This window comes from Salvelinus alpinus, chromosome 21 (genome assembly GCF_045679555.1).
Source record: "Salvelinus alpinus chromosome 21, SLU_Salpinus.1, whole genome shotgun sequence".
In the NCBI taxonomy this organism is placed as follows: Eukaryota; Metazoa; Chordata; class Actinopteri; order Salmoniformes; family Salmonidae; genus Salvelinus; species Salvelinus alpinus.
In genome coordinates, this window is record NC_092106.1 from 38,527,759 (window position 1) to 38,554,350 (window position 26,592).

Genomic DNA, 26,592 nt, shown 5'->3' on the forward strand with positions numbered 1-26,592 from the left:
TAAATAATTCTCTCTACTACTATTCTGACATTTCACATTCTTAAAATAAAGTGGTGATCCTAACTGACCTAAGACATGGAATTTTTACTAGGATTAAATGTCAGGAACTGTGGAAAGCTGAGTTTAAATGCATTTGACTAAGGTGTGTGTCAACTTCTGACTTCAACTGTAGATACACCTTCCTTTGGACTGGAATGGATTGGTCTCTATATTGTCATGTTGCCTACAAGACCCCATTGGGTTCTGTCTTAATTCGATAATACAGACTTTTGGTGTTGTGAGATTTTCTGCACCCCTTGGTCATTTGGATCCAGTTTAGTCTTTTTAGGCCCCTTGTCTATTCTGGATCTTTCTTCATCAACTCTGTGTTATGTTGTGTTGTACCCAGGGAGCAGAGGGATGGCTTGAGGCTGGAGCTGGTCTGGCACCGTGCCCAATGCACACACACACACACTCTCTTTTTCTCTCTCTCTCTCTCTCTCTCTCTCTCTCTCTCTCTCTCTCTCTCTCTCTCTCTCTCTCTCTCTCTGTCTTTCTCACTCTGTCTCTGTCTCTCTCTGTCTTTCTCACTCTGTCTCTGTCTCTCTCTCTCTCATAACCCTCACTGACACTGTAGAGGGAAAGGAAGCCAGGTGTCTGCTTTCAGCCAGATGTGTGCCTGTGCCACTCCCCCTCTATCCCTCTCTCCCTCCACCCCACCCTTATCCCATCAACCATCCCTCCCTTCCTCCCTCCTCTACTCCCCTCCGATCCCCAGTGGTGTGTAACATATGTTTGCCCTCATCCAGAGGGGGTGTCTGGGGAAGGAGGGGGAGATGCTTATGAGAGAGACACATTAATATGACAGAACAAGATGCCCTGTCTGGCTGTGGCACTGTTACTGCTGGGGCTAGCACTTAGCATTACCCTGTCTGGCTGTGGCACTGTTACTGCTGGGGCTAGCACTTAGCATTACCCTGTCTGGCTGTGGCACTGTTATTGCTGGGGCTAGCACTTAGCATTACCCTGTCTGGCTGTGGCACTGTTACTGCTGGGGCTAGCACTTAGCATTACCCTGTCTGACTGTGGCACTGTTACTGCTGGGGCTAGCACTTAGCATTACCGTGTCTGGCTGTGGCACTGTTACTGCTGGGGCTAGCACTCAGCATTACCCTGTCTGGCTGTGGCACTGTTACTGCTGGGGCTAGCACTCAGCATTACCCTGTCTGGCTGTGGCACTGTTACTGCTGGGGCTAGCACTTAGCATTACCCTGTCTGGCTGTAGCACTGTTACTGCTGGGGCTAGCACTTAGCATTACCCTGTCTGGCTGTGGCACTGTTACTGCTGGGGCTAGCACTTAGCATTACCCTGTCTGGCTGTGGCACTGTTACTGCTGGGGCTAGCACTCAGCATTACCCTGTCTGGCTGTAGCACTGTTACTGCTGGGGCTAGCACTTAGCATTACCCTGTCTGGCTGTGGCACTGTTACTGCTGGGGCTAGCACTTAGCATTACCCTGTCTGGCTGTGGCACTGTTACTGCTGGGGCTAGCACTTAACATTACCCTGTCTGGCTGTGGCACTGTTATTGCTGGGGCTAGCACTTAGCATTACCCTGTCTGGCTGTGGCACTGTTACTGCTGGGGCTAGCACTTAGCATTACCCTGTCTGGCTGTGGCACTGTTACTGCTGGGGCTAGCACTCAGCATTACCCTGTCTGGCTGTGGCACTGTTACTGCTGGGGCTAGCACTCAGCATTACCCTGTCTGGCTGTGGCACTGTTACTGCTGGGGCTAGCACTTAGCATTACCCTGTCTGGCTGTGGCACTGTTACTGCTGGGGCTAGCACTCAGCATTACCCTGTTTGGCTGTGGCACTGTTACTGCTGGGGCTAGCACTCAGCATTACCCTGTCTGGCTGTGGCACTGTTACTGTTGGGGCTAGCACTCAGCATTACCCTGTCTGGCTGTAGCACTGTTACTGCTGGGGCTAGCACTTAGCATTACCCTGTCTGGCTGTGGCACTGTTACTGCTGGGGCTAGCACTTAGCATTACCCTGTCTGGCTGTGGCACTGTTACTGCTGGGGCTAGCACTTAGCATTACCCTGTCTGGCTGTGGCACTGTTACTGCTGGGGATAGCACTTAGCATTACCGTTAGCACAGTTGATGTCTGATTTATAATGGTTGTTTTGTGTGTGTATGCATAATTGTGCACGTAGGTGTGTGTGTGTGTTCTGTCTATATTTGGGGTTGTAGACTTGCAAATGTTTGTGTGTGTTCAGATGGAAAGAAACAAAGTGTCCCTAGGCTAAGATCAGGGTCGGGTATGTTACTTTCTAAATGCAATCCGTTACAGTTACTAGTTACCTGTTAAAAATTGTAATCAGTAACGTAACTTTTGGATTACCCAAACTCAGTAACGTAATCTGATTACATTCCATTACTTTTAGATTATTAGGCATTAGAAGAAGACAAAAATGTATGGTACCAATTGAACAACATCTATTGCAGGATAAATCAATGTTAAAGTTTATATAGCTGGCCATATATGATGTTACATTTTACTTTATGGGTTGGTTATGTAGGCTTCTTCTAACCCATCGCTTTCTACTACATATAATAATACGATTCAATTATATATTTACATTAAAAACAAGAAGTTTATCAGAATTCCAGTCATTCCAGTAAATGTTATACGCCTTGATCTTCAAGAATAGGACTTGGAAATATGGAAGTATAGATAAGACAAATTGTTTTACCTGAGCATAACTCCAAAAGGATTTATTAACCAGCCCTAATCTGTTGTTTATGTTTTTGTTGTCATGGAGGACTGATTGGGCTCATTGATTCCAGTTGAAAAATAAATGCTGCGCTCATGGAATGGCATGCTTTGAACACTACTGAGAAGTGCTATTTACATTTTAAAAATGAATGCCCTATGCTGCAATTGTTATAGGCCTATTGTTTACCTTTTTGTTGGTGACACTTTGATAATATGCAGCTGTTTAAAGGGAAAATCCACAGATGAAACATTTTTTATTTGACCTTTATTTAACCAGGCAAGTCAGTTAAGAACAAATTCATATTTTCAATGACGGCCTAGGAACAGTGGGTTAACTGCCTTGTTCAGGGGCAGAACGACAGATTTGTACCTTGTCAGCTCAGGGATTCAAACTTGCAACCTTTCGGTTACTAGTCCAATGCTCTAACCACTAGGCTACGGTCACCCCGCCTCTGTTTTGGTAAAAAAAAGCTGAGTAAAACTTTTATGTATATATATGTATGTATGTATAATTTATGAGTCCAAAAATGGATGTAGCAACTACAATGGATGTGGCAACAACAAGTCTATCAAAAGTGTACAAGTTTGAGCATGTGTACATTAGGCCTATGGAAAAAAAATTGTCAGCATGAATTAGATTGAGCAATAAAAGTCCCAATTTTACTCCATATGCTGGGATCCACACTATGCAGCTGTTGCAAGAGCACATTTTTCACTGGCTGTCCACTGGTTTCAAAAACAATGATTGATAGGCAGCTTAAACTTCATGAATTCAACCATTATTGGATTCAAATACACATGTAGATTTGTGAACAGCCGTCCACAACAACCACAATCCGTAAGGCGCAAATAGCTAAATAAGAGAGCAGCAGTGTGATTCACATCAATGCGTTATGTAGATATCAATAATAAGTGATATCCGTATCTCCGTAGACTTCACCATTGCTGTCATCTTCACCTCAAAGTGTTTATTCAAGTTGGATTATCTTTGGATGCCGACAGCAGTCGCACCATTGGAAGACATAGCTTGAACTGTAGCCTACAAAAGCCTGTTCCTGCTCTTTTCCAGCGATCTATCAAACATATTTGGTTTGTCATCATAGTGGTCTCTGAGTTGCGGTCAGACTCACTCAGGTGGAGAAAACAGAGAAGTGTCAAAGATTTTTTCTCTCGCAAACATCCTTTCTGAATTTAAAAGTAATCCTCGAAGTAATCATCTAGTTTTTCAAAAGTATCTGTAATCTGAGTACAATATTTTTGATGGTAATGTAACGGTTTACAGTTACTGTTTTTTTTGTTGTAATCCCTTGTATGTAACGGATTACATGTAAACCGTTAATCCCCAACCCTGGCCTCCTGCTGTCTCCTGTTGTTGTCCATGTGGAATCACTGGCCCGGCAGATGTCTGACAGGGCTTTGGAACTGACTCGAAGAGGATAACTTCAGTGTTATTATGATTGGCATTATCTTAATCCTAAACAATAACGCAGCTCTTCTCACACAGCTCACTGGGGTATTGTTGTTATTTTTTTTCAAGCTCAGCAAATTTCATTTTTGTGACCTTAATCCATCACCCTCTTGCCAATCAATAAATACATAAATGTATTATGCAATCAGTTGACTTATTCTACATGACCAGAGGAAAAGTATCGATTAACACATTGTGGGTTAATATTTAATTAAGCACAATTCAAGGTAAATCTGATAAGTAATTTAATAAATGTGGGGTGACTCATATGGTACAATATTTATAAATGATTACTCAAATTGATGAGTAGAAGTATTTTATCCTGGTATCATTGGGTTAACTAGCCAGAGGGTTATTCCTCAGAAGGCATTAGATTACCCTGGTATCATTGGGTTAACTAGCCAGAGGGTTATTCCTCAGAAGGCATTAGATTACCCTGGTATCATTGGGTTAACGGCCTCCCGAGGGGCAGTAGTCTAAGTCACTGTATCACAGTGCTAGCTGTGCCACTAGAGATTCTGGGTTCGAGTCCAGGCTCTGTCGCGACTGGGGGACCCATGGGGCAGCGCACAATTGGCCCAGTGTCGTCCGGGTTAGGGGAGGATTTGACCGGCAGGGATGTCCTTGTCCCATATTGCACTAGCGACTCCTGTGGCGGGCCGGGTGCGGTGCACGCTGACACGGTTGCCAGGTATACAGTGGTTCCTCCGACACATTGGTGCGGTTGGCTTCTGGGTTAAGTGGGCATTGTGTCAAGAAGCAGTGTGGCTTGGTTGGGTTGTGTTTCGGAGGATGCACAGCTCTCGACCTTCGCCTCTCCCCAGTCCATACGGGAGTTGCAGTGATGAGACAAGACTGCAACTACCAATTGGACACCATGAAATTGGGGAGAAAAAGGGTTTTAAAAAAGTACTTTATTTAACTAGGCAAGTCAGTTAAGAACAAATATTTATTTACAATGACGGCCTACACCGGCCAAATCCGGACGAAGCTGGGCCAATTGTGCGCCGCCCTATAGGACTCCCAATCACGGCCGGTTGTGATACAGCCTGGATTCAAACCAGGGTATCTGTAGTGACGCCTCTAGCACTGAGATGCAGTGCCTTAGACTGCTGAACCACTCGGGAGCCCAAGTAAATCTCAAGTAAATCTTGTCAACGGAATTCAGGCACAATCCCTCACCTTAACCACAACAACATATAAAAGAAGCCTCAACCAACCGGCTCTTTCTGCTTTCTGCAGTATTTCCCAACCCAGTCCTTGGGTCCCCCAGCCATTCCATATGTTCTAATCCACCACCAGCACACCCCATTGAACTAACCAATGGTCTTGATGATCAACTAAATCAGATGTGCTGAGAGTAGAGTTACTGCGGTGAAGGGAACCCCAATACCTTGCTGGGAAACCCTGCACGGTATCCCTTGAATTACTAGTTTCCACTCTAACCAGAGTTTAAAAAAACTTTATCCTGCCTTGACCTTTGCCTCCTTTCTCCCTCTCTGTCTCCCCCGGCTGTCCACAGGGCGGTGGTACACATCCAGGTGAATGATGTGAATGAGTTCTCTCCAGTGTTCCGGGAGGCCCAGTACCACGCGGCGGTGACAGAGGGAAAGATCTATGACAACATACTGCAGGTGGAGGCTACAGACCAGGACTGTTCTCCACAGTACAGCCAGATCTGTAACTACCAGATCAACACCTCCAACACACCCTTCGCCATCGACCGCAACGGTTAGTAAATGCTTTGGACCACATCATGACCACACACACACATGGACACACACAAGCCTGTGCATACACATACACACACACGCAAGCTCATACACACACACACACACACACACACACACACACACACACACACACACACACACACACACACACACACACACACACACACACACACACACACACACACACACACACACACACACACACAAGCTCATACACACACACACACACACACACACACACACACACACACACACACACACACACACACACACACACACACACACACACACACACACACACACACACACACACACAAGCTCATACACACACACACACACACACACACACACACACTGTGCACACATATACACACACATGCAAACACACACAAGGGCATGCGCACACACAAACACACACACAAGCCTGTGCACACACATACACACACAAGCACACACACACAAGCGCATGCACACACACACAAGTAAACACTTTGACAGATGTCCCTCCCTGATATACAGGATGCTTTCTGTGGCCACAGACATCAGGGACAATGTCGCCCACTGTCACTCTCCACAAATCCGATCACAAGCACACACAGATTTACTGCCTACTGTCATGTCCTCTCCTTCTTGCTCTTAGTCAAAATGGAGGGAAGGTGGCTTTCACAGACTCCAGTCGCACTGCTTTCCATAGTCTTCTCAGTGTCTGGGTTGTGACTGGCCCTTGGCATGCTCGTTTAGAGTCAAAATGCAGAGTGAGTGGTGCATGGGGCCTGGCCAGAGTGTCCTGTATGTCTGAGAGGATCACTATGTCATTACCCACAGAGAGAGAACCTGAGTGGCTTATTACAACAGCTCAGAGAGAGAGAGAGAGAGAGAGAGAGAGAGAGAGAGAGAGAGAGAGAGAGAGAGAGAGAGAGAGGAGGTGGTATTAGGGCAGAACAAGAGACCGATAGAAAAGAGAAAAACAAAAAAGAGAGAAATAATGGACTGAAGGATATCAAAGAGAAATGTAGAAAGAAAACCTGCTGAGAGAGGAGGACGGTAGAGAGAGAAGACGTGGACAGAGAGGAGGAGGATAGAGAGAGAATACGAGGACAGAGAGGAGGAGGATAGAGAGAATACGGGGACAGAGAGGAGGAGGATAGAGAGAGAAGACGAGGACAGAGAGGAGGACAATAGAGAGAGAAGACGAGGACAGAGAGGAGGAGGATAGAGAGAGAAGACGAGGACAGAGAGGAGGAGGATAGAGAGAGAAGACGAGGACAGAGAGAAGGAGGATAGAGAGAGAAGACGAGGACAGAGAGGAGGAGGATAGAGAGAATACGGGGACGGAGAGGAGGAGGATAGAGAGAGAAGATGAGGACAGAGAGGAGGACGGTAGAGAGAGAAGACGAGGACAGAGAGGAGGACAATAGAGAGAGAGAAGACGAGGACAGAGAGGAGGAGGATAGAGAGAGAAGACGAGGACAGAGAGGAGGAGGATAGAGAGAATACGGGGACAGAGAGGAGGAGGATAGAGAGAGAAGATGAGGACAGAGAGGAGGACAATAGAGAGAGAAGACGAGGACAGAGAGGAGGAGGATAGAGAGAGAAGACGAGGACAGAGAGGAGGAGGATAGAGAGAATATGGGGACAGAGAGGAGGAGGATAGAGGGAGAAGACGAGGACAGAGAGGAGGAGGATAGAGGGAGAAGACGAGGACAGAGAGGAGGATGATAGAGAGTGAAGCAGAGGACAGAGAGGAGGAGGATAGAGGGAGAAGACGAGAACAGAGAGGAGGAGGATAGAGAGAGAAGACGAGGACAGAAAGGAGGAGGATAGAGGGAGAACATGAGGATAGAGGGAGAAGACTAGGACAGAGAGGAGGAGGATAGAGGGAGAAGACGAGGACAGAGAGGAGGAGGATAGAGGGAGAAGACGAGGATAGAGAAGAGGACGATAGAGGACTAGGACAGAGATGAGGAGGAGGATAGAGAGGCTGTTCTCTGTCATTGGAAAACGCTCGGGTGTAGAAATGTCCTTTATTAGCTTTGCACAGTTGTCAGCTGAGAGAGCATTTTGGCTGCTGACACGTACGTGTAAGTTGATGTTATAATTGAAGACGGGGGAATAGGCATCTCTGTCAGGCGGAAAGCACTCTGCGTTATTGTGTGTGTGTGCGTGTGTGTGTGTGTCTGACAGATGAGGCGACACATAGTGAAATGGGATGAGAATGCAGAACACAACAACAGGTACAGTACTGCTTTCCCAATTAACAACTGTTAACAAGTTGACATAGCTGAAAACAAGCATCAGAGGACAATCTCTCTCTCTCTCTCTCTCTCTCTCTCTGAGCTGTTGTAATAAGCCACTCAGGTTCTCTCTCTCTCTCTCTCTCTCTCTCTCTCTGAGCTGTTGTAATAAGCCACTCAGGTTCTCTCTCTCTCTCTCTCTCTCTCTCTCTCTGAGCTGTTGTAATAAGCCACTCAGGTTCTCTCTCTCTCTCTCTCTCTCTCTCTCTCTGAGCTGTTGTAATAAGCCACTCAGGTTCTCTCTCTCTCTCTCTCTCTCTCTCTCTCTCTGAGCTGTTGTAATAAGCCACTCAGGTTCTCTCTCTGTGGGTAATGACATAGTGATCCTCTCAGACATACAGGACACTCTGGCCAGGCCCCATGCACCACTCACTCTGCATTTTGACTCTAAACGAGCATGCCAAGGGCCAGTCACAACCCAGACACTGAGAAGACTATGGAAAGCAGTGCGACTGGAGTCTGTGAAAGCCACCTTCCCTCCATTTTGGATTAAGAGCAAGAAGGAGAGATGGTCACTAGCAATGTTCCCTCTAAGCTGCACAAGGGCGCTCAGATCCCCGGGACTGCCACGCAGAAGAAATATCAGCCCGCGCAGAGGAGCACGATATTGAACTTCACTCAACTTCCTAGTTTTCCCCTTTAGTTAACACTTCCCTCTACTGTGCGAATTGGGATCGAATCAACGCAATATCAGCCACTTTCAATACAACATCCTGAAGTGTTCTACAGCCTCATCCCATTTCACTGTGTGTCCACCTGTCAGACACACACACACACACACACACACACACAATAATGCAGAGTGCTTTCCACCTGACAGAGATGCCTATTCCCCCTCCTTCAATTACAACATCAACTTACATGTTGACATAGCTGAAAACAAGCATTAGAGGACAATTAATGGCATTCTACATTCATCACACACTTAACGGCCTGTTATGTTCGGTCCCTGTTTGATTCAGCCCTGTTCTCATCGGCCTGAAGTCCACCTTATCAAATATTAAGCAGCACATTAGGACTGCAACAGCTCCCTCCATGCTTTCTGCCGAGTGTGACCACTAAACTGAGACTGAGGGTTGTGAACACATTCTATTTACCAATGTCAGGCTAAACGCTTAGACATTGTGCTGTCTAGACTTGTCTACCCTGACAATACTAAGCAAGGCTGTAAATACACATACACACATGCAGTATTATCCCCCTCCCCCACACACACACACATGTGCACACACACTCACAAGTACACACTCACATAGACATGCTGTGTCCTGGTGACAGCAATGGTTGTGACATTTCTTATTCAGTTCATGTGATGGACAGTAGCCTATTGATTGTGACCTTTCATAACTTCTGACCTCTACTGTCCTCCATAGGTAATACCAGGAACACAGAGAAGCTGACCTCTGACCTCTTCCCTGTCCTCTGTAGGTAACATCAGGAACACAGAGAAGCTGACCTCTGACCTCTACTGTCCTCCATAGGTAATACCAGGAACACAGAGAAGCTGACCTCTGACCTCTTCCCTGTCCTCTGTAGGTAACATCAGGAACACAGAGAAGCTGACCTCTGACCTCTCCTGTCCTCCGTAGGTAACATCAGGAACACAGAGAAGCTGACCTCTGACCTCTCCTGTCCTCCGTAGGTAACTTCAGGAACACAGAGAAGCTGACCTCTGACCTCTCCTGTCCTCCATAGGTAACATCAGGAACACAGAGAAGCTGACCTCTGACCTCTCCTGTCCTCCGTAGGTAACATCAGGAACACAGAGAAGCTGACCTCTGACCTCTCCTGTCCTCCGTAGGTAACATCAGGAACACAGAGAAGCTGACCTCTGACCTCTCCTGTCCTCCGTAGGTAACATCAGGAACACAGAGAAGCTGACCTCTGACCTCTCCTGTCCTCCGTAGGTAACATCAGGAACACAGAGAAGCTGACCTCTGACCTCTCCTGTCCTCCGTAGGTAACATCAGGAACACAGAGAAGCTGACCTCTGACCTCTCCTGTCCTCCGTAGGTAACATCAGGAACACAGAGAAGCTGACCTCTGACCTCTCCTGTCCTCCGTAGGTAACATCAGGAACACAGAGAAGCTGACCTCTGACCTCTCCTGTCCTCCGTAGGTAACATCAGGAACACAGAGAAGCTGACCTCTGACCTCTCCTGTCCTCCGTAGGTAACATCAGGAACACAGAGAAGCTGACCTCTGACCTCTCCTGTCCTCCGTAGGTAACATCAGGAACACAGAGAAGCTGAGCTTTGATAAGCAGCAACAGTATGAGGTCCTGGTCACAGCCTTCGACTGTGGACAGAAGAGATCCACAGAGAGCGTGGCGGTACACATCGACGTTAAACCTGTCTGCAAACCTGGCTGGCAAGGTGATTAGTTTTAAGAAGGCTGAGCCGTGGGTGGTGTACCTAGGGGTCTGTCTCACTATCTTTCTGTGTCTCGCCTAATGCCTTTGATTCAGTTTGTTTAAAATCTGTCAGCGATCAGTGTCTCTGTCTTTTGAAGTATATTTAAGTGTCTCTCTGTCTCTGTCTCTGTCTCTGTCTCTCTCTCTCTTTTTTTTGTAATCAACCCAGCTGATACAGCTCTTAACACCTGTTCAAGAACATCACAAGACAGGAACATCACAAAAGGAATATCACAAGACAGGAATATCACAAAAGGAATATCACAAGACAGGAATATCACAAGTCAGGCTACAGAAATACATCAACAACTGTTCACAGTGTTCATTGGGACTCCACTCACAAGTATAAACAGGAATCCGAACATCTAAGAACACACACACACACGCACACACACACACACACACACACACACACACACACACACACACACACACACACACACACACACACACACACACACACACACACACACACACACACACACACACACACACACACACACACACACACACACACACACACACACACACACACACACACACACAGAGGGAGGCCAGGGCTTATGTTGTGCAGGGTGACATTAGCCGCTCTCCCACGGCTCACAGTTAATCCTCACTTTGAAAACAGTTTGCATTTTGTATTTCACAAATTAGGATTTTAAACGTTTCATTATAGGAAGAAGCTTCGCCCCCTCACTCCCCTCTGAGTGGACACTGATCCCTCTAGGCAGTGTAAGAGACAAGGGGGGTGGAAAATGTAATGGTCAGGAATTATCAAAGGACATGTCGTATCACCAGTCTCCTGCACTCTTAGAAAAAAAGGTGCTATCTAGAACCTAAAAGGGTTCTTTGGCTGTCTCTGAAAGATAACCCTTTGAAGAACCCTTTTTGGTTCCAGGTAGAACTCTTTTGGGTTCCATGTAGAACCCTTTGCACAGAGGGGTTTACCTGGAACTAAAAAGGGTTATGAGAGGAGAAGAGAGAGAGTGATTGAGAGAGAGAAAAAGATGGAGAGAATGAAAGAAAGATTGTGGTGAAGAGGGAGGAGGAGGGAGTACTGCCAGCCTAAAGCACAATCTGAACTTTTTAAACATCCCCTCGTTTCCACTTGCTCTCCCCCTCTCGTTCTTGCTGTCCTGGTAGATCTCTCTGAGTTGGAGCAGTTGGGAAAACACACACAAACAAGCACACACACACACACACACTCTCTCTCTCTCTCTCTCCAGACAACCACTTCTGTTTTCTATTACAGCGGCTGTTTTCACTCCTCTCCTAGTCCATCTCTCCATCTCTCCATCCCCCCACCTCCCTCCCTCTCCAGTCAGTCACAGAAACAGTAATGCTTAACGTGGGTCACTAACATCTATTTATCATCCATAAATAGGCCGTGTGACCCTGCGTGCGTGTGAGTACGGCTGTATTTGTGTGTGAGAGAGAACGTCCTCTGCAGGTGACTGTGTGAGATAGAGTACAAGCTATTTTTCTGTGTCTACGCACATCTGAACTTTCACATCATTACCATGCCCCTGTCTGTCTGTCTGTCCGTCCGTCCGTCCCCATAATGACACATGTTCTAGTCCCTGTAAACCACGGATAGATGTCCCAGGCACCACTGACAGCAGATTGTCATATTGCAGATACACACCAAAAACACATCTGCATACTCAGCCATAACCCTTGGTTTATCCTCATCCTTTGTTGTAGAGGCTGTTTCTTCTAAGCTTTGCTGCACACTTCCCCATCAGCCATGGTGATTCTGCCCTCTTCACCCCAGAATGAAACCTGACCCTACGGGTCAAATCAAGGCGATGGGTGTTCATATTTGTGCCCCTCTGCAAAGGATGTTTTCAGCAATGATAATAACGTGGAAGGGAAAATTAGGATGTTGGTTGATTTCTTTTCATTGTAGGATTTGAAATGTTTGCTTTGGGTTTATTTCATTGTAACTTTTGACTGTAAGGAACTGGGTGGAAATAATGTAGAAATCAAAGTTAAGTCTAGACCAAGCATCTTAGCTCAGAAGGACGTCTGAGAGGCATTTTCTCTTCCTGAGAATGGGAAAACTATTGTCTGGCAAGCTGTTTCACAAACCTCTTAAAGCCAATCAGATTGGAAGGCTGGCCTTGGGCACTGGACCTGATACGAGGAGGAAGATAATTCATTAAAACAAGGGGAAGAAGGAAAGGAAGAAATAAATGACTTGACTCTTCTTCTTCTTATCCCTTCCTCCTCCTTCCTTCCTCTCTTCTAACACTGCGGTGTGAAGTGTCTGGCTCTTTTCCTCTCTTTTTCTTTCTTGCTCTGTCTTTTCCCCCTTCTCTCTCACTGTCTCTGTCTCTCACTGTCTCTGTCTCTTTCTCACTGTCTCTGTCTCTCTCTTTCTCACTGTCTCTTTCTCACTGTCTCTGTCTCTCTCTTTCTCACTGTCTCTGTCTCACTGTCTCTGTCTCTCTCTTTCTCACTGTCTCTGTCTCTGTCTCTGTCTCTTTCTCACTGTCTCTGTCTCTGTCTCTGTCTCTCTGTCTCTGTCTCTGTCTCTGTCTCTGTCTCTCTGTCTCTGTCTCTCTCTCTCTCTCTCTCTCTCTCTCTCTCTCTCTCTCTCTCTCTCTCTCTCTCTCTCTCTCTCTCTCTCTCTCTCTCTCTCTCTCTCTCTCTCTCTCTCTCTCTCTCTCTCTCTCTCTCTCTCTCTCTCTCTCTCTCTCTCTCTCTCTCTCTCTCTCTCTCTCTCTCTCTCTCTCTCTCTCTCTCTCTCTCTCTCTCTCTCTCTCTCTCTCTCAATTCAATTCAATTCAAGGGGCTTTATTGGCATGGGAAACATGTGTTAACATTGCCAAAGCAAGTGAGGTAGGTAATATACAAAAGTCAAATAAACAATAAAAATGAACAGTAAACATTACACATACAGAAGTTTCAAAACAATAAAGACATTACAAATGTCATATTATATATATGCAGTGTTGTAACAATGTACAAATGGTTAAAGCACACAAGTTAAAATAAATAAACATAAATATGGGTTGTATTTACAGTGGTGTTTGTTCTTCACTGGTTGCCCTTTTCTTGTGGCAACAGGTCACAAATCTTGCTGCTGTGATGGCACACTGTGGAATTTCACCCAGTAGATATGGGAGTTTATCAAAATTGGATTTGTTTTCGAATTCTTTGTGGATCTGTGTAATCTGAGGGAAATATGTCTCTCTAATATGGTCATACATTGGGCAGGAGGTTAGGAAGTGCAGCTCAGTTTCCACCTCATTTTGTGGGCAGTGTGCACATAGCCTGTCTTCTCTTGAGAGCCATGTCTGCCTACGGCGGCCTTTCTCAATAGCAAGGCTATGCTCACTGAGTCTGTACATAGTCAAAGCTTTCCTTAAGTTTGGGTCAGTCACAGTGGTCAGGTATTCTGCCACTGTGTACTCTCTGTTTAGGGCCAAATAGCATTCTAGTTTGCTCTGTTTTTTTGTTAATTCTTTCCAATGTGTCAAGTAATTATCTTTTTGTTTTCTCATGATTTGGTTGGGTCTAATTGTGCTGTTGTCCTGGGGCTCTGTGGGGTGTGTTTGTGTTTGTGAACAGAGCCCTAGGACCAGCTTGCTTAGGGGACTCTTCTCCAGGTTCATCTCTCTGTAGGTGATGGCTTTGTTATGGAAGGTTTGGGAATCGCTTCCTTTTAGGTGGTTGTAGAATTTAACGGCTCTTTTCTGGATTTTGATAATTAGTGGGTATCGGCCTAATTCTGCTCTGCATGCATTATTTGGTGTTCTACGTTGTACACGGAGGATATTTTTGCAGAATTCTGCATGCAGAGTCTCAATTTGGTGTTTGTCCCATTTTGTGAAATCTTGGTTGGTGAGCGGACCCCAGACCTCACAACCATAAAGGGCAATGGGCTCTATGACTGATTCAAGTATTTTTAGCCAGATCCTAATTGGTATGTTGAAATTTATGTTCCTTTTGATGGCATAGAAGGCCCTTCTTGCCTTGTCTCTCAGATCGTTCACAGCTTTGTGGAAGTTACCTGTGGTGCTGATGTTTAGGCCGAGGTATGTATAGTTTTTTGTGTGCTCTAGGGCAACGGTGTCTAGATGGAATTTGTGGTCCTGGTGACTGGACCTTTTTTGGAACACCATTATTTTGGTCTTACTGAGATTTACTGTCAGGGCCCAGGTCTGACAGAATCTGTGCAGAAGATCTAGGTGCTGCTGTAGGCCCTCCTTGGTTGGTGACAGAAGCACCAGATCATCAGCAAACAGTAGACATTTGACTTCGGATTCTAGTAGGGTGAGACCGGGTGCTGCAGACTGTTCTAGTGCCCGCGCCAATTCGTTGATATATATGTTGAAGAGGGTGGGGCTTAAGCTGCATCCCTGTCTCACCCCACGACCCTGTGTGAAGAAATGTGTGTGTTTTTTGCCAATTTTAACCGCACACTTGTTGTTTGTGTACATGGATTTTATAATGTCGTATGTTTTACCCCCAACACCACTTTCCATCAATTTGTATAGCAGACCCTCATGCCAAATTGAGTCGAAGGCTTTTTTGAAATCAACAAAGCATGAGAAGACTTTGCCTTTGTTTTGGTTTGTTTGGTTGTCAATTAGGGTGTGTAGGGTGAATACATGGTCTGTTGTACGGTAATTTGGTAAAAAGCCAATTTGACATTTGCTCAGTACATTGTTTTCATTGAGGAAATGTACGAGTCTGCTGTTAATGATAATGCAGAGTATTTTCCCAAGGTTACTGTTGACGCATATTCCACGGTAGTTATTGGGGTCAAATTTGTCTCCACTTTTGTGGATTGGGGTGATCAGTCCTTGGTTCCAAATATTGGGGAAGATGCCAGAGCTAAGGACGATGTTAAAGAGTTTTAGTATAGCCAATTGGAATTTGTTGTCTGTATATTTGATCATTTCATTAAGGATACCATCAACACCACAGGCCTTTTTGGGTTTGAGGGTTTTTATTTTGTCCTGTAACTCATTCAAGGTAATTGGAGAATCCAATGGGTTCTGGTAGTCTTTAATAGTTGATTCTAGGATTTGTATTTGATCATGTATATGTTTTTGTTCTTTATTCTTTGTTATAGAGCCAAAAAGATTGGAGAAGTGGTTTACCCATACATCTCCATTTTGGATAGATAATTCTTCGTGTTGTTGTTTGTTTAGTGTTTTCCAATTTTCCCAGAATTGGTTAGAGTCTATGGAGTCTTCAATTACATTGAGCTGATTTCTGACGTGCTGTTCCTTCTTTTTCCGTAGTGTATTTCTGTATTGTTTTAGTGATTCGCCATAGTGAAGGCGTAGACTCAGGTTTTCCGGGTCTCTATGTTTTTGGTTGGACAGGTTCCTCAATTTATTTCTTAGATTTTTGCATTCTTTATCAAACCATTTGTCATTGTTGTTCATTTTCTTCGGTTTTCTATTTGAGATTTTTAGATTTGATAGGGAAGCTGAGAGGTCAAATATACTGTTAAGATTTTCTACTGCCAAGTTTACACCTTCACTATTGCAGTGGAACATTTTACCCAGGAAGTTGTCTAAAAGGGATTGAATTTGCTGTTGCCTAATTGTTTTTTGGTAGGTTTCCAAACTGCATTCCTTCCATCTATAGCATTTCTTAATGTTACTCAGTTCCTTTGGCTTTGATGCCTCATGATTGAGTATTGCTCTGTTCAAGTAGACTGTGATTTTGCTGTGGTCTGATAGGGGTGTCAGTGGGCTGACTGTGAACGCTCTGAGAGACTCTGGGTTGAGGTCAGTGATAAAGTAGTCTACAGTGCTACTGCCAAGAGATGAGCTATAGGTGAACCTACCATAGGAGTCCCCTCGAAGCCTACCATTGACTATGTACATACCCAGCGTGCGACAGAGCTGCAGGAGTTGTGACCCGTTTTTGTTGGTTATGTTGTCATAGTTGTGCCTAGGGGGGCATATGGGGGAGGGAATGCTGTCACCTGCAGGCAGGTGTTTGTCCCCCTGTGTGCTGAGGGTGTCAGGTTCTTGTCCAGTTCTGGCATTTAGGTCGCCACAGACTAATACATGTCCCTGGGCCTGGAAATGATTGATTTCCCCCTCCAGGATGGAGAAGCTGTCTTTATTAAAGTATGGGGATTCTAGTGGGGGGATATAGGTAGCACACAGGAGGACATTTTTCTCTGTTAAGATAATTTCCTTTTGAATTTCTAGCCAAATGTAAAATGTTCCTGTTTTGATTAATTTAATGGAGTGAGTTAGGTCTGCTCTATACCAAATTAGCATTCCCCCTGAGTCCCTTCCCTGTTTCACACCTGGTAGTTTGGTGGATGGGACTACCAGCTCTCTGTAACCTAGAGGGCAACCAGTGGGTCCGTCTCCGCTATACCATGTTTCTTGCAGGATGACAATGTCTGCATTACCGATTTCTTTGGTGAAGTCCGTGTTCCTGCTCTTTAGGCCAAAGGCAGATGACCTCAGGCCTTGGATATTCCAGGACGATATAGTGAAGGCTTTTTGTTCCATAAAGTGTCCAATGTTGTTGGCCGTGTGGTTTGGCCTCAGGCCAGTAAGTGTGAGCAGAGCCTGCTGAGCATCTGGTACATGCCGTTGGCTTGGGCGAGTGTAAGAGTGGGGGTTGGGCCTGTTTGCCCGCTCACTACCTGGGCGTATGTGTGACTTCCATGTTGATGCTCTCTTTGCGGGGGTGGGGTGCATGGGGTGGGCAGGAGTGGCATAGGTCTGATCTGAGGGGGCCTAAATGGGGTGGGGGCATGGTTGGTGTGGGGGGGTGTTGATTGGTTGGGGTGGGGGTGTGGATGTGTCTGGGGGTGCTGTGGTCTGGATGTAAGTCCTCTTGGCGTGGGTCCTCTATGTGTAGGTCCACGGGGGGGTCCTGCAGGTCTTGGAGGGTGTCTCGCTGGTCTGGGTGGGGTGTCTATTGATCTGTTGCTCCTGTGTGAAGTGTTGGGGCTGCGTTTGAGAGCGATGTCCTTTAGAGTCCGGACAAAGGTGGGCACTGCTGCCTTATAGAGGTGGACCTGGTCATAGAGGCTGTTCAAGTCCAGGGTGGAGTGGTGGGCCAGGAAAACATTTGGTTTTGAGGCACAGTCACGGGAAATGCTTGCGTTTACCCGCTGTATTGTAGCAGGGTGGAAGTCTTTTCGTGGTAGCAGGGTGGAGATAACCACTTGTGCATTGGGGAAAGTAGAAGAAGCTTTTTCAATCACTCCCTTCAGTGCTGTGGCCACCCTTTCCTGCTTTGCTCTCAGGTCGTTTGTGCCTGTGTGTATTATTATGTGGCTAGGTGAGCCTAGTTTGTCCTCAGACAGAAGGTCTAGGGCGCGCTGGGTGTTTGGACACCAGAGTTTAGACACACTGTGTTTGGGAAAAAGTTTTTTTTCTTCTATATATTTCCCATTTGAGTCCATAAGGAGAACAATCTGTGTCTTGTGTTTGTTCTCAGTGGGTGTGGGGGGGTTGTCAGGAGGGCTATCAGGGTGGCTGACAGGGGGGGTGCTCAGGGGGGGTGAGAGCTGCTGGGCTTGGGTTTTTTCTTTTGTCTGTTCTGCTGTGATGTTGACTCTATGGTCAGGGTCTGGTGTGGACTGTTCTGCTGTGGTGTCGAGACTTTTGTCCGGTGCTGAGGTGGGCTGTTCTGCTGGCGTCTCTGTGGGGATGGCCACCTCCCTAGTGGGTTGTTCTCTGTCACATGCCATCCCCCTCAACCTCTCCTCCAGCAGTCTGATCCTCTCCTCCATCCCCCTCTCCCTCTCCTCCAGCAGTCTGATCCTCTCCTCTAGTGCTTTGTTCTGCTCCTGCTTCTGCTCTTTCTCCTGTTGAAGTTGTCTCACCACTGTCCAGAGTGCAGATATGTCTCTCTCCACCTCCAGCTCTCCTGGTCTGGTTAAGGGGTTGTTGTGCTGGACTGTTGTCTGGGTCTGTGCTGACTGGAGTGTAATCACCTGCTGTTCCAGCTCCACCTGCCTTACCTCCAGCTGGGTGAATTTATCCTTCATTTCAATGAGGGAGAAGTACTCTGTACTGGGAGGTTGACTGTCTGCTGAGGGTTGCTCGTCTGTGGGGTTATATGATGAAGAGGTCTGGTCTGACCCGCTTGGGGTGGGGGTATCTTTATCAAGGGAGAGCTTCTCCTGCTGGGCTAATTCTTTGATTAGGTGAAAGTCCAGCTGAAACTGTTTGGGGTTGCCCTGTACCAATACTGTTCCAGACTTATATAGATTTATGTTAGCTGACTCAGAGTCCTCGTTGTCAAGTATCCTGAGTTTCCACCCCTCGTTAACCCCCCCTCTCTTAACAGAGGGGTAGTGTGCTAATATAGCACTGTGCCATGCCAGGGGATGGTTTGTGTGGAAGATAAGGTTGCTGATGTTCCCATTTTTGTAATAGTCAGCAAAAAGTGTCTCTTGATTTTCCATAAGGAGCTTCATTTTGTGCTCTTTTCTTGCCTTATCATTCTTTACACTCACAGGGTACTGTATTTTAATTACCTCTGAACAGCAGGAGGGAGCTTCTAAGGCCTCTCCATTTGGTTGGGGTAGACTATTCGACTCTCCTGCCATTGTTGGGCTAATGGTCTTTGACACCTCTCACTTGACACGTCAGTGCTAGTTGAAGCTGTATCAAGTCAGTTACAGTTGAATACAGTTGAAGCTGTATCTCTCTCAGTTCCACAAAAAATCCAAGTTTAACTAACTCTAAATCTATCTTTTTTAAAGAAAATGCTGAAAAATGCAGGAGCTCATCTGATCATCTGATCATGACCTCTCTCTCTCTCTCTCTCCTTGTTAGCTAGCTAGCTTCTTTCAGGAGAGTCCCTAGCAACTGCCTAGCAACAGGTAAACAACTTAGCTAGCTAAGAAAATTGTATAATTTTACTTTTTTCGAAAGCCTTTCTTCTTTGTTTGCTGCTTGTTTGGTCTCCTAATCAGTCTTGCAGTTTTCTTTTGCTTTTTTTCGATATACTTTCCTCTAAAAACCATGTAAAATTCAATATTTTTAGGAGCTCATCTTTTCAGCTGTTGCTGCTTAATCTCTCTCTCTCTCTCTCTCTCTCTCTCTCTCTCTCTCTCTCTCTCTCTCTCTCTCTCTCTCTCTCTCTCTCTCTCTCTCTCTCTCTCTCTCTCTCTCTCTCTCTCTCTCTCTCTCTCTCTCTCTCTCTCTCTCTCTCTCTCTCTCTCTCTCTCTCTCTCTCTCTCTCTCTCTCTCTCTCTCTCTCTCTCTCTCTCTCTCTCTCTCTCTCTCTCTCTCTCTCTCTCTCTCTCTCTCTCTCTCTCTCTCTCTCTCTCTCTCTCTCTCTCTCTCTCTCTCTCTCTCTCTCTCAGGGCTGTAGAAAAGCAAAAATGACTTGTATGTTCATTCACCTCAGTCGATCTACAAACACCTAGCCTATTAGCTATACAGTGGTAATGTTACAGTATACCCCTGAAAGGGGGGAAATGTGATAAATGGATCACACTGACATGTAGCATCTTTCAACGAAATGAAAACGTACAACATTTTTAGAGCTGTATGTTTGCATTTTAATATAGACCTATAGGGAAAATACGTTATGTGCATGTTGAAAAATATATATATTTTTTGTTTGATAAAATTAGTACCGATTTTCTCTATATATTTATATTCCAGACTGTCCTTCTGATACTGCTTGTTCGCATATGTATTATTATTATTTATTGTGTTTTTGTTGTATTGTGTGTATTGTTTTGTATTGCTAGGTATTACTGAACTGTTGGAGCTAGCTAGATAACACAAGCATTTCGCTGCACCTGCGATAACATCTGCAAATCTGTGTACACGACCAATAAACTTTGATTTGATTTACCGTCAGCTAGCCACTGACATATCTATAAGTGACTACTTACCATCCGTGCACACATTCTCAGAGAGTCGGTTTTTGTTTGTTTGGGGGATGTCTGTATCCACGGCAGGAATCGTGGGACGGTTTTAAAATGACCTTTTGTCTGGAATCTCACAAACACACTGTCATCAGCATCTCAAGTTGTTTACTTAAGCCCACTGCGAGCTAGGGTAGTTCGTTTCACATCTCAGGCCCTGAGAAAGTGATGAATGTGCTGCTAAAAACCAAATCCCAGGGACGCAGGTGAACATAACAAACAAGTCACTGTTCATGATTCCATTCGTTCAGAGAGGCAGACGCGATTAGAACTGAGTCAGATCAAGAATGTAAGCGTTCAGGGCTTTGATCAATGCTGGGAGCAATAGTTAGATGTTGACCCGTAACTGATATTCTATATTGTGTACAAAATGCTGTACATATATACAGTACCAGTCAAAGGTTTGGACACACCTACTCATTCAAGGGTTTTTCTTTATTTTTACAATTTTCTACATTGTAGAAAATTAGTGAAGATGTCAAAACAATAAAATAACACACAAGGAATAATGTGGTAAACAAAAAAGTGTTAAACATATCAAAATATATTTAAGCCCAAATAAATGCTTCACAGAGTTGAAGTAACAGACACATCTCAACATCAACTGTTCAGAGGAGACTGCATTCTGCAAGCTGGTTGAGAGAATGCCAAGAGTGTGAAAAGCTGTCATCAAGGCAAAGGGTGGCTACGTTGAAGAATCTCAAATATATTTTAATTTGTTTAACACTTTTTTGGTTACTACATGATTCCATACTTTTCATGTCTTCACCATTATTCTACAATGTAGAAAATAGTAAAAAATAAAGAAAAACCCTTGAATGAGTAGGTGTGTCCAAACTTTTGACAGGTACTGTATATAAAAAAATTAGAGAGGTGTTGTGTCCTCGGTGTCCTCATATGTAGTTACGGCCACACTCTCTGTCTCTCTCTCTCTGATCAAGAGGTCTGATATGGTTCTGTAGTTCTCACAGACACCGCACACTCTCTGGCCTCTTATCAACTCTCCTCTCAATTCAACTCTCTCTATCCTCTAGTAGTGTGAGGACACACTGAAGGAAGACAAGGGCTGTCTGTTAGATTTTTTAATTTTTTAATTTTTTATTTCACCTTTATTTATCCAGGTAGGCTAGTTGAGAACAAGTTCTCATTTACAACTGCGACCTGGCCAAGATAAAGCAAGCAGTGCGACACAAACAACAACACAGAGTTACACATGGAATAAACAAACATACAGTCAATAACACAATAAAAAAGTCTATATACAGTGTGTGCAAATGAGGTAAGGGAGGTAAGGCATTAAATAGGCCATAGTGGCAAAATAATTACAATTTAGCAATTAAACACTGGAGTGATATATGTGCAGAATATGAATGTGCAAGTAGAGATACTGGGGTGTAAAAGAGCAACAAACAAAAAAACTGTATGGGGATGAGGTAGTTGGATGGGCTAAATACAGATGGGCTATGTACAGGTGCAATGATCTGTGAGCTGCTCTGACAGCTGATGCTTAAAGTTGGAGAGGGAGATATGAGTCTCCAGCTTCAGAGATTTTTGCAATTCGTTCCAGTCATTGGCAGCACTGGAAGGAAAGGCGGCCAAAGGAGGAATTGGCTTTGGGGGTGACCACTGAAATTTACCTGCTGGAGCGTGTGCTACGAGTGGGTGCTGCTATGGTGACCAGTGAGCTGAGATAAGGCGGGGCTTTACCTAGCAAAGACGTATAGATGACCTGGAGCCAGTGGGTTTGGCTATGAATATGAAGCGAGGGCCAGCCAATGAGAGCATACAGGTCGCAGTAGTGGGTAGTATATGGGGCTTTGGTGTCAAAACGGATGGCACTGTGATAGACTGCATCCAATTTGCTGAGTAGAGTGTTTGAGGCTATTTTGTAAATGACATCGCCGAAGTCAAGGATCGGCAGGATAGTCAGTTTTATGAGGGTATTTTTGGCAGCAAGAGTGAAGGCTGCTTCGTTGCGAATAGGAAGCCGATTCTGGATTCAATTTTGAATTGGAGATGCTTAATGTCAGTTTGGAAGGAGAGTTTACAATCTACCCATTCACCTAGGTATTTGTAGTTGTCCACATATTCTAAGTCAGAACCGTCCAGAGTAGTGATGCTGGACGGGCGGGCAGGTGCGGGCAGCGATCGGTTGAAGAGCATGCATTTAGTTTTACTTGCATTTAAGAGCAGTTGGAGGCCACGGAAGGAGAGTTGTATGGCATTGAAGCTCGTCTGGAGGTTAGTTAACACAGTGTCCAAAGAAGGGCCAGAAGTATACAGAATGGTGTTGTCTGCGTAGAGGTGGATCAGAGAATCACCAGCAGCAAGAGCGTCATCATTGATGTATACAGAGAAAAGAGTCAGCGTGAGAATTGAACCCTGTGGCACCCCCATAGAGACGGCCAGAGGTCCGGTCAACAAGCCCTCTGATTTGACACACTGAACTCTGTCTGTGAAGTAGTTGGTGAACCAAGCGAGGCAGTCATTTGAGAAACCAAGGCTGTTGAGTCTGCCGATATGTATGTGGTGATTGACAGAGTCGAAAGCCTTGGCCTGGTCGATGAATGCAGCTGCACAGTATTGTTTCTTATCGATGGCGGTTATGCTATCGTTTAGGACCTTGAGCGTGGCTGAGGTGCACCCATGACCAGCTCGGAAACCAAATTGCATAGCGGAGAAGGTATGGTGGGATTCGAAATGGTCGGTGATCTGTTTGTTAACTTGGCTTTCGAAGACCTTAGAAAGGTAGGGTAGGATAGATATAGGTCTGTAACAGTTTGGGTCTAGAGTGTCTCCCCTTTGAAGAGGGGGATGACAGCGGCAGCTTTCCAATCTTTGGGGATCTCAGACGATACGAAAGTGAGGTTAAACAGGCTAGTAATAGGGGTTGCAACAATTGCGGCAGATCATTTTAGAAAGAGAGGGTCCAGATTGTCTAGCCAGGCTGATTTGTAGTTGTCCAGATTTTGCAGCTCTTTCAGAACATCGGCTAAATCCATCTGGATTTGGGTGAAGGAGAAATGAGGAGGCTTGAGCAAGTTGCTGAGGGGGGTGCAGGGCTGTTGACCGGGGTAGGGGTAGCCAGGTGGAAAGCATGGCCAGCCGTAGAAAAATGCTTATTGAAATTCTCAATTATCGGGGATTTGTCGGTGGTGACAGTGTTTCCTAGCCTCACTGCAGTGGACAGCTGGGAGGAGGTGATCTTATACTCCATGGACTTTACAGTGTCCCAGAACTTTTTGGAGTTTGTGCCACAGGATGCAAATTTCTGTTTGAAAAAGCTAGCCTTTGCTTTCCTAACTGCATGTGTATATTGGTTTCTAACTTCCCTGAAAAGTTGCAAATCACTGGGGCTATTTGATGCTAATGCAGAACGCCACAGGATGTTTTTGTGCTGGTCAAGGACAGTCAGGTCTGGAGTGAACCAAGGGCTATATCTGTTCCTGGTTCTACATTTTTTGAATGGGGAATATTTATTTAAGATCGTGAGGAAAGCACTTTTAAAAAATAACCAGGCATCCTCTACTGATGGAATGAGGTCAATATCCTTCCAGGATACCCGGGTCAGGTAGATTAGAAAGGCCTACTCGCTGAAGTGTTTTAGGGAGTTTTTAACAGTGATGAGGGGTGGTCGTTTGACCGCAGACCCATTACAGACGCAGGCAATGAGGCAGTGATCGCTGAGATCCTGGTTGAAGACAGCAGAGGTGTATTTGGAGGGCAGGTTGGTTAGGATGATATCTATGAGGCTGCCCGTTTTTACAAATTTGGGGTTGTACCTGGTAGGTTCATTGATCAATTGTGTGAGATTGAGGGCATCTAGTTTAGATTGTAGGACAGCCGGGGTGTTAAGCATGTCCCAGTTTAGGTCACCTAGCAGCACGAGCTCTGAAAATAGATGGGGGGGGCAATCAATTCACATATGGTGTCCAGGGCACAGCTGGGGGCATAAGGTGGTCTATAGCAAGCTGCAACGGTGAAAGACTTGTTTCTGGAAAGGTGAATTTTTAAAAGTAAATTCTCAAATTGTTTGGGCACAGACCTGGATAGTATGACAGGACTCTGCAGGCTATCTATGCAGTAGATTGCAACTCTTCCCCCTTTGGCAGTTCTATCTTGTCGGAAAATGTTATAGTTAGGGATGGAAATTTCAGGGTTTTTGGTGGCCTTCCTAATCCAGGATTCAGACACGGCTAGGACATCCGGGTTGGCAGAGTGTGTTAAAGCAGTGAATAAAACAAACTTAGGGAGGAGGCTTCTAATGTTAACATGCATGAAACCAAGGCTTTTACAATTCTAGAAGTTAACAAATGAGTGCGCCTGGGGAATGGGAGTGGAGCTAGGCACTGCAGGGCCTGGAATAACCTCTACATCACCAGAGGAACAGAGGAGGAGTAGGATAAGGGTACGGCTAAAGTCTATAAGAACTAGTCGTCTAGTGCGTTCGGAACAGAGAGTAAAAGGAGCAGGTTTCTGGGAACGGAAGAATAGATTCAAGGCATAATGTACAGACAAGAGTATGGTAGGATGTGAATACAGTGGAGGTAAACCTAGGCATTGAGTGACGATGAGAGAGGTATTGTCTCTAGAGACCATTTAAACCAGGTTCGGTCACCGCATGTGTGGGAGGTGGAACAAAAGGGTTAGCTAAGGTATATTTAGCAGAGCTGGAGGCTCTACAGTGAAATAAGACAATAATCACTAACCAAAACAGCAATGGACAAGACATATTGACATTAGGGAGAGGCATGCGTAGCCAAGTGATCATGGAGTCTAGTGAGTAGCTAGGCGGGCTGGAGATTAGCCCTCTAGCCTGTCTCAGAGATGGACTGATTGAGAAATGATGGATGAGAGAGGGGAACAGTGGTATAGGTTCACCTCTTTCTGTCAAGGTGAAGAAGGGCTTTTGAAAAACAAGTAGGTGATGTAAAGAAGTGTAGATAAGATCCACAGGGGCACACATACACACCAGCAATCACATGCACACACTCACACACACACATACACACTTTCTCTTTGACACACACACACACCTCTGAGAGTGATTACATTCCCAGAATTTCACCCCCAGTGTAGATTGGAGTTTGTTCCGAGTTGAGATTGGAGTTTCTGGTGAAGTGGTGCTCCAAGGTTAGCCTGATAGAGGATAATTACCATTGTTGGGGAGTAGTGAACTACATCTAGTTCAACAAGTCATTTAACTCCTTTTTGAAGCATCTTGGTGGTAGTTGTACTAAAATCAAATCTAAGTAGTGTTTTTAGTTTGGAATGAGTTGTCTGCCATGTAGAGGTGTCACTAACTATTGCAAGTACTTTTATTAGCAAAAATAAAATATTAGTGAAGTAGGCAATAACTTCCTTTTCTTTGTCAGTATCAGACCTGCCTAATTCACACTTGAAACTTAGTTTTTGTGTTTAATAGGTTAAATTACACATTCTGTTAGCATACTGTATGACCCCAATGTGACCTGTGCTTGTAATTTGCAGACAAGGGAAGGTTCTGTAGCAAGACACTATTTTGTCATAGTACAGCTTTTTACTTCAACTTTTAAGAGAGGGTTTGAACAATAAGATCTAAGCATACCAGAACCTGGATATGACCTTTATAATGTTAAGATCTTTTGACTCAAGTGGTATCAACAAAGACTGTACAGGATGTAAAGAATTGAATCGGTGAATCAGGTGTTCATGTTTTACTTAAGAGAAGCTCATTGTCTCTGAAGGTTTCACTCAGTGTTTTGAGTGCTAAAACATTATCTCTTTTTACTTCTGTATTTTACTTGGTTTGGATTCCAGGGCCCAACTCTCCTGTAGCAACAAGTTTCCCATCGATAGCTTTTTGTCATGCAGCCAATTCTAAGAGCAATTCCTCCACTAAAGAACAAAAAGAGGACACTTTTTAAAAGAACATCACCAGTGACAGGAAAGCTTTAACATGGAGGCTTAAAGGCAGTGAGAGAGCAAGGGAGGCAGAGAGATATGAAATATGAGATGGAAAGAGAGAGAGTGAGGGAGGGAGGAAGAGAGGTGT

At 45.1% G+C, this 26,592-nt stretch overlaps 1 protein-coding gene across 1 annotated transcript in view; it reads left to right on the forward strand.

Annotated features, from left to right (window-relative positions):
• Positions 1 to 26,592, forward strand: part of LOC139548503 (calsyntenin-2-like) — a 450,777-nt gene that overhangs the window by 351,516 nt on the left and 72,669 nt on the right. The window contains exons 4-5 of the mRNA XM_071358196.1: positions 5,752 to 5,960; positions 10,482 to 10,631. Of these exons, the coding sequence (XP_071214297.1) occupies positions 5,752 to 5,960; positions 10,482 to 10,631 (359 nt within the window). The remainder of the gene's footprint in view (positions 1 to 5,751; positions 5,961 to 10,481; positions 10,632 to 26,592) is intronic.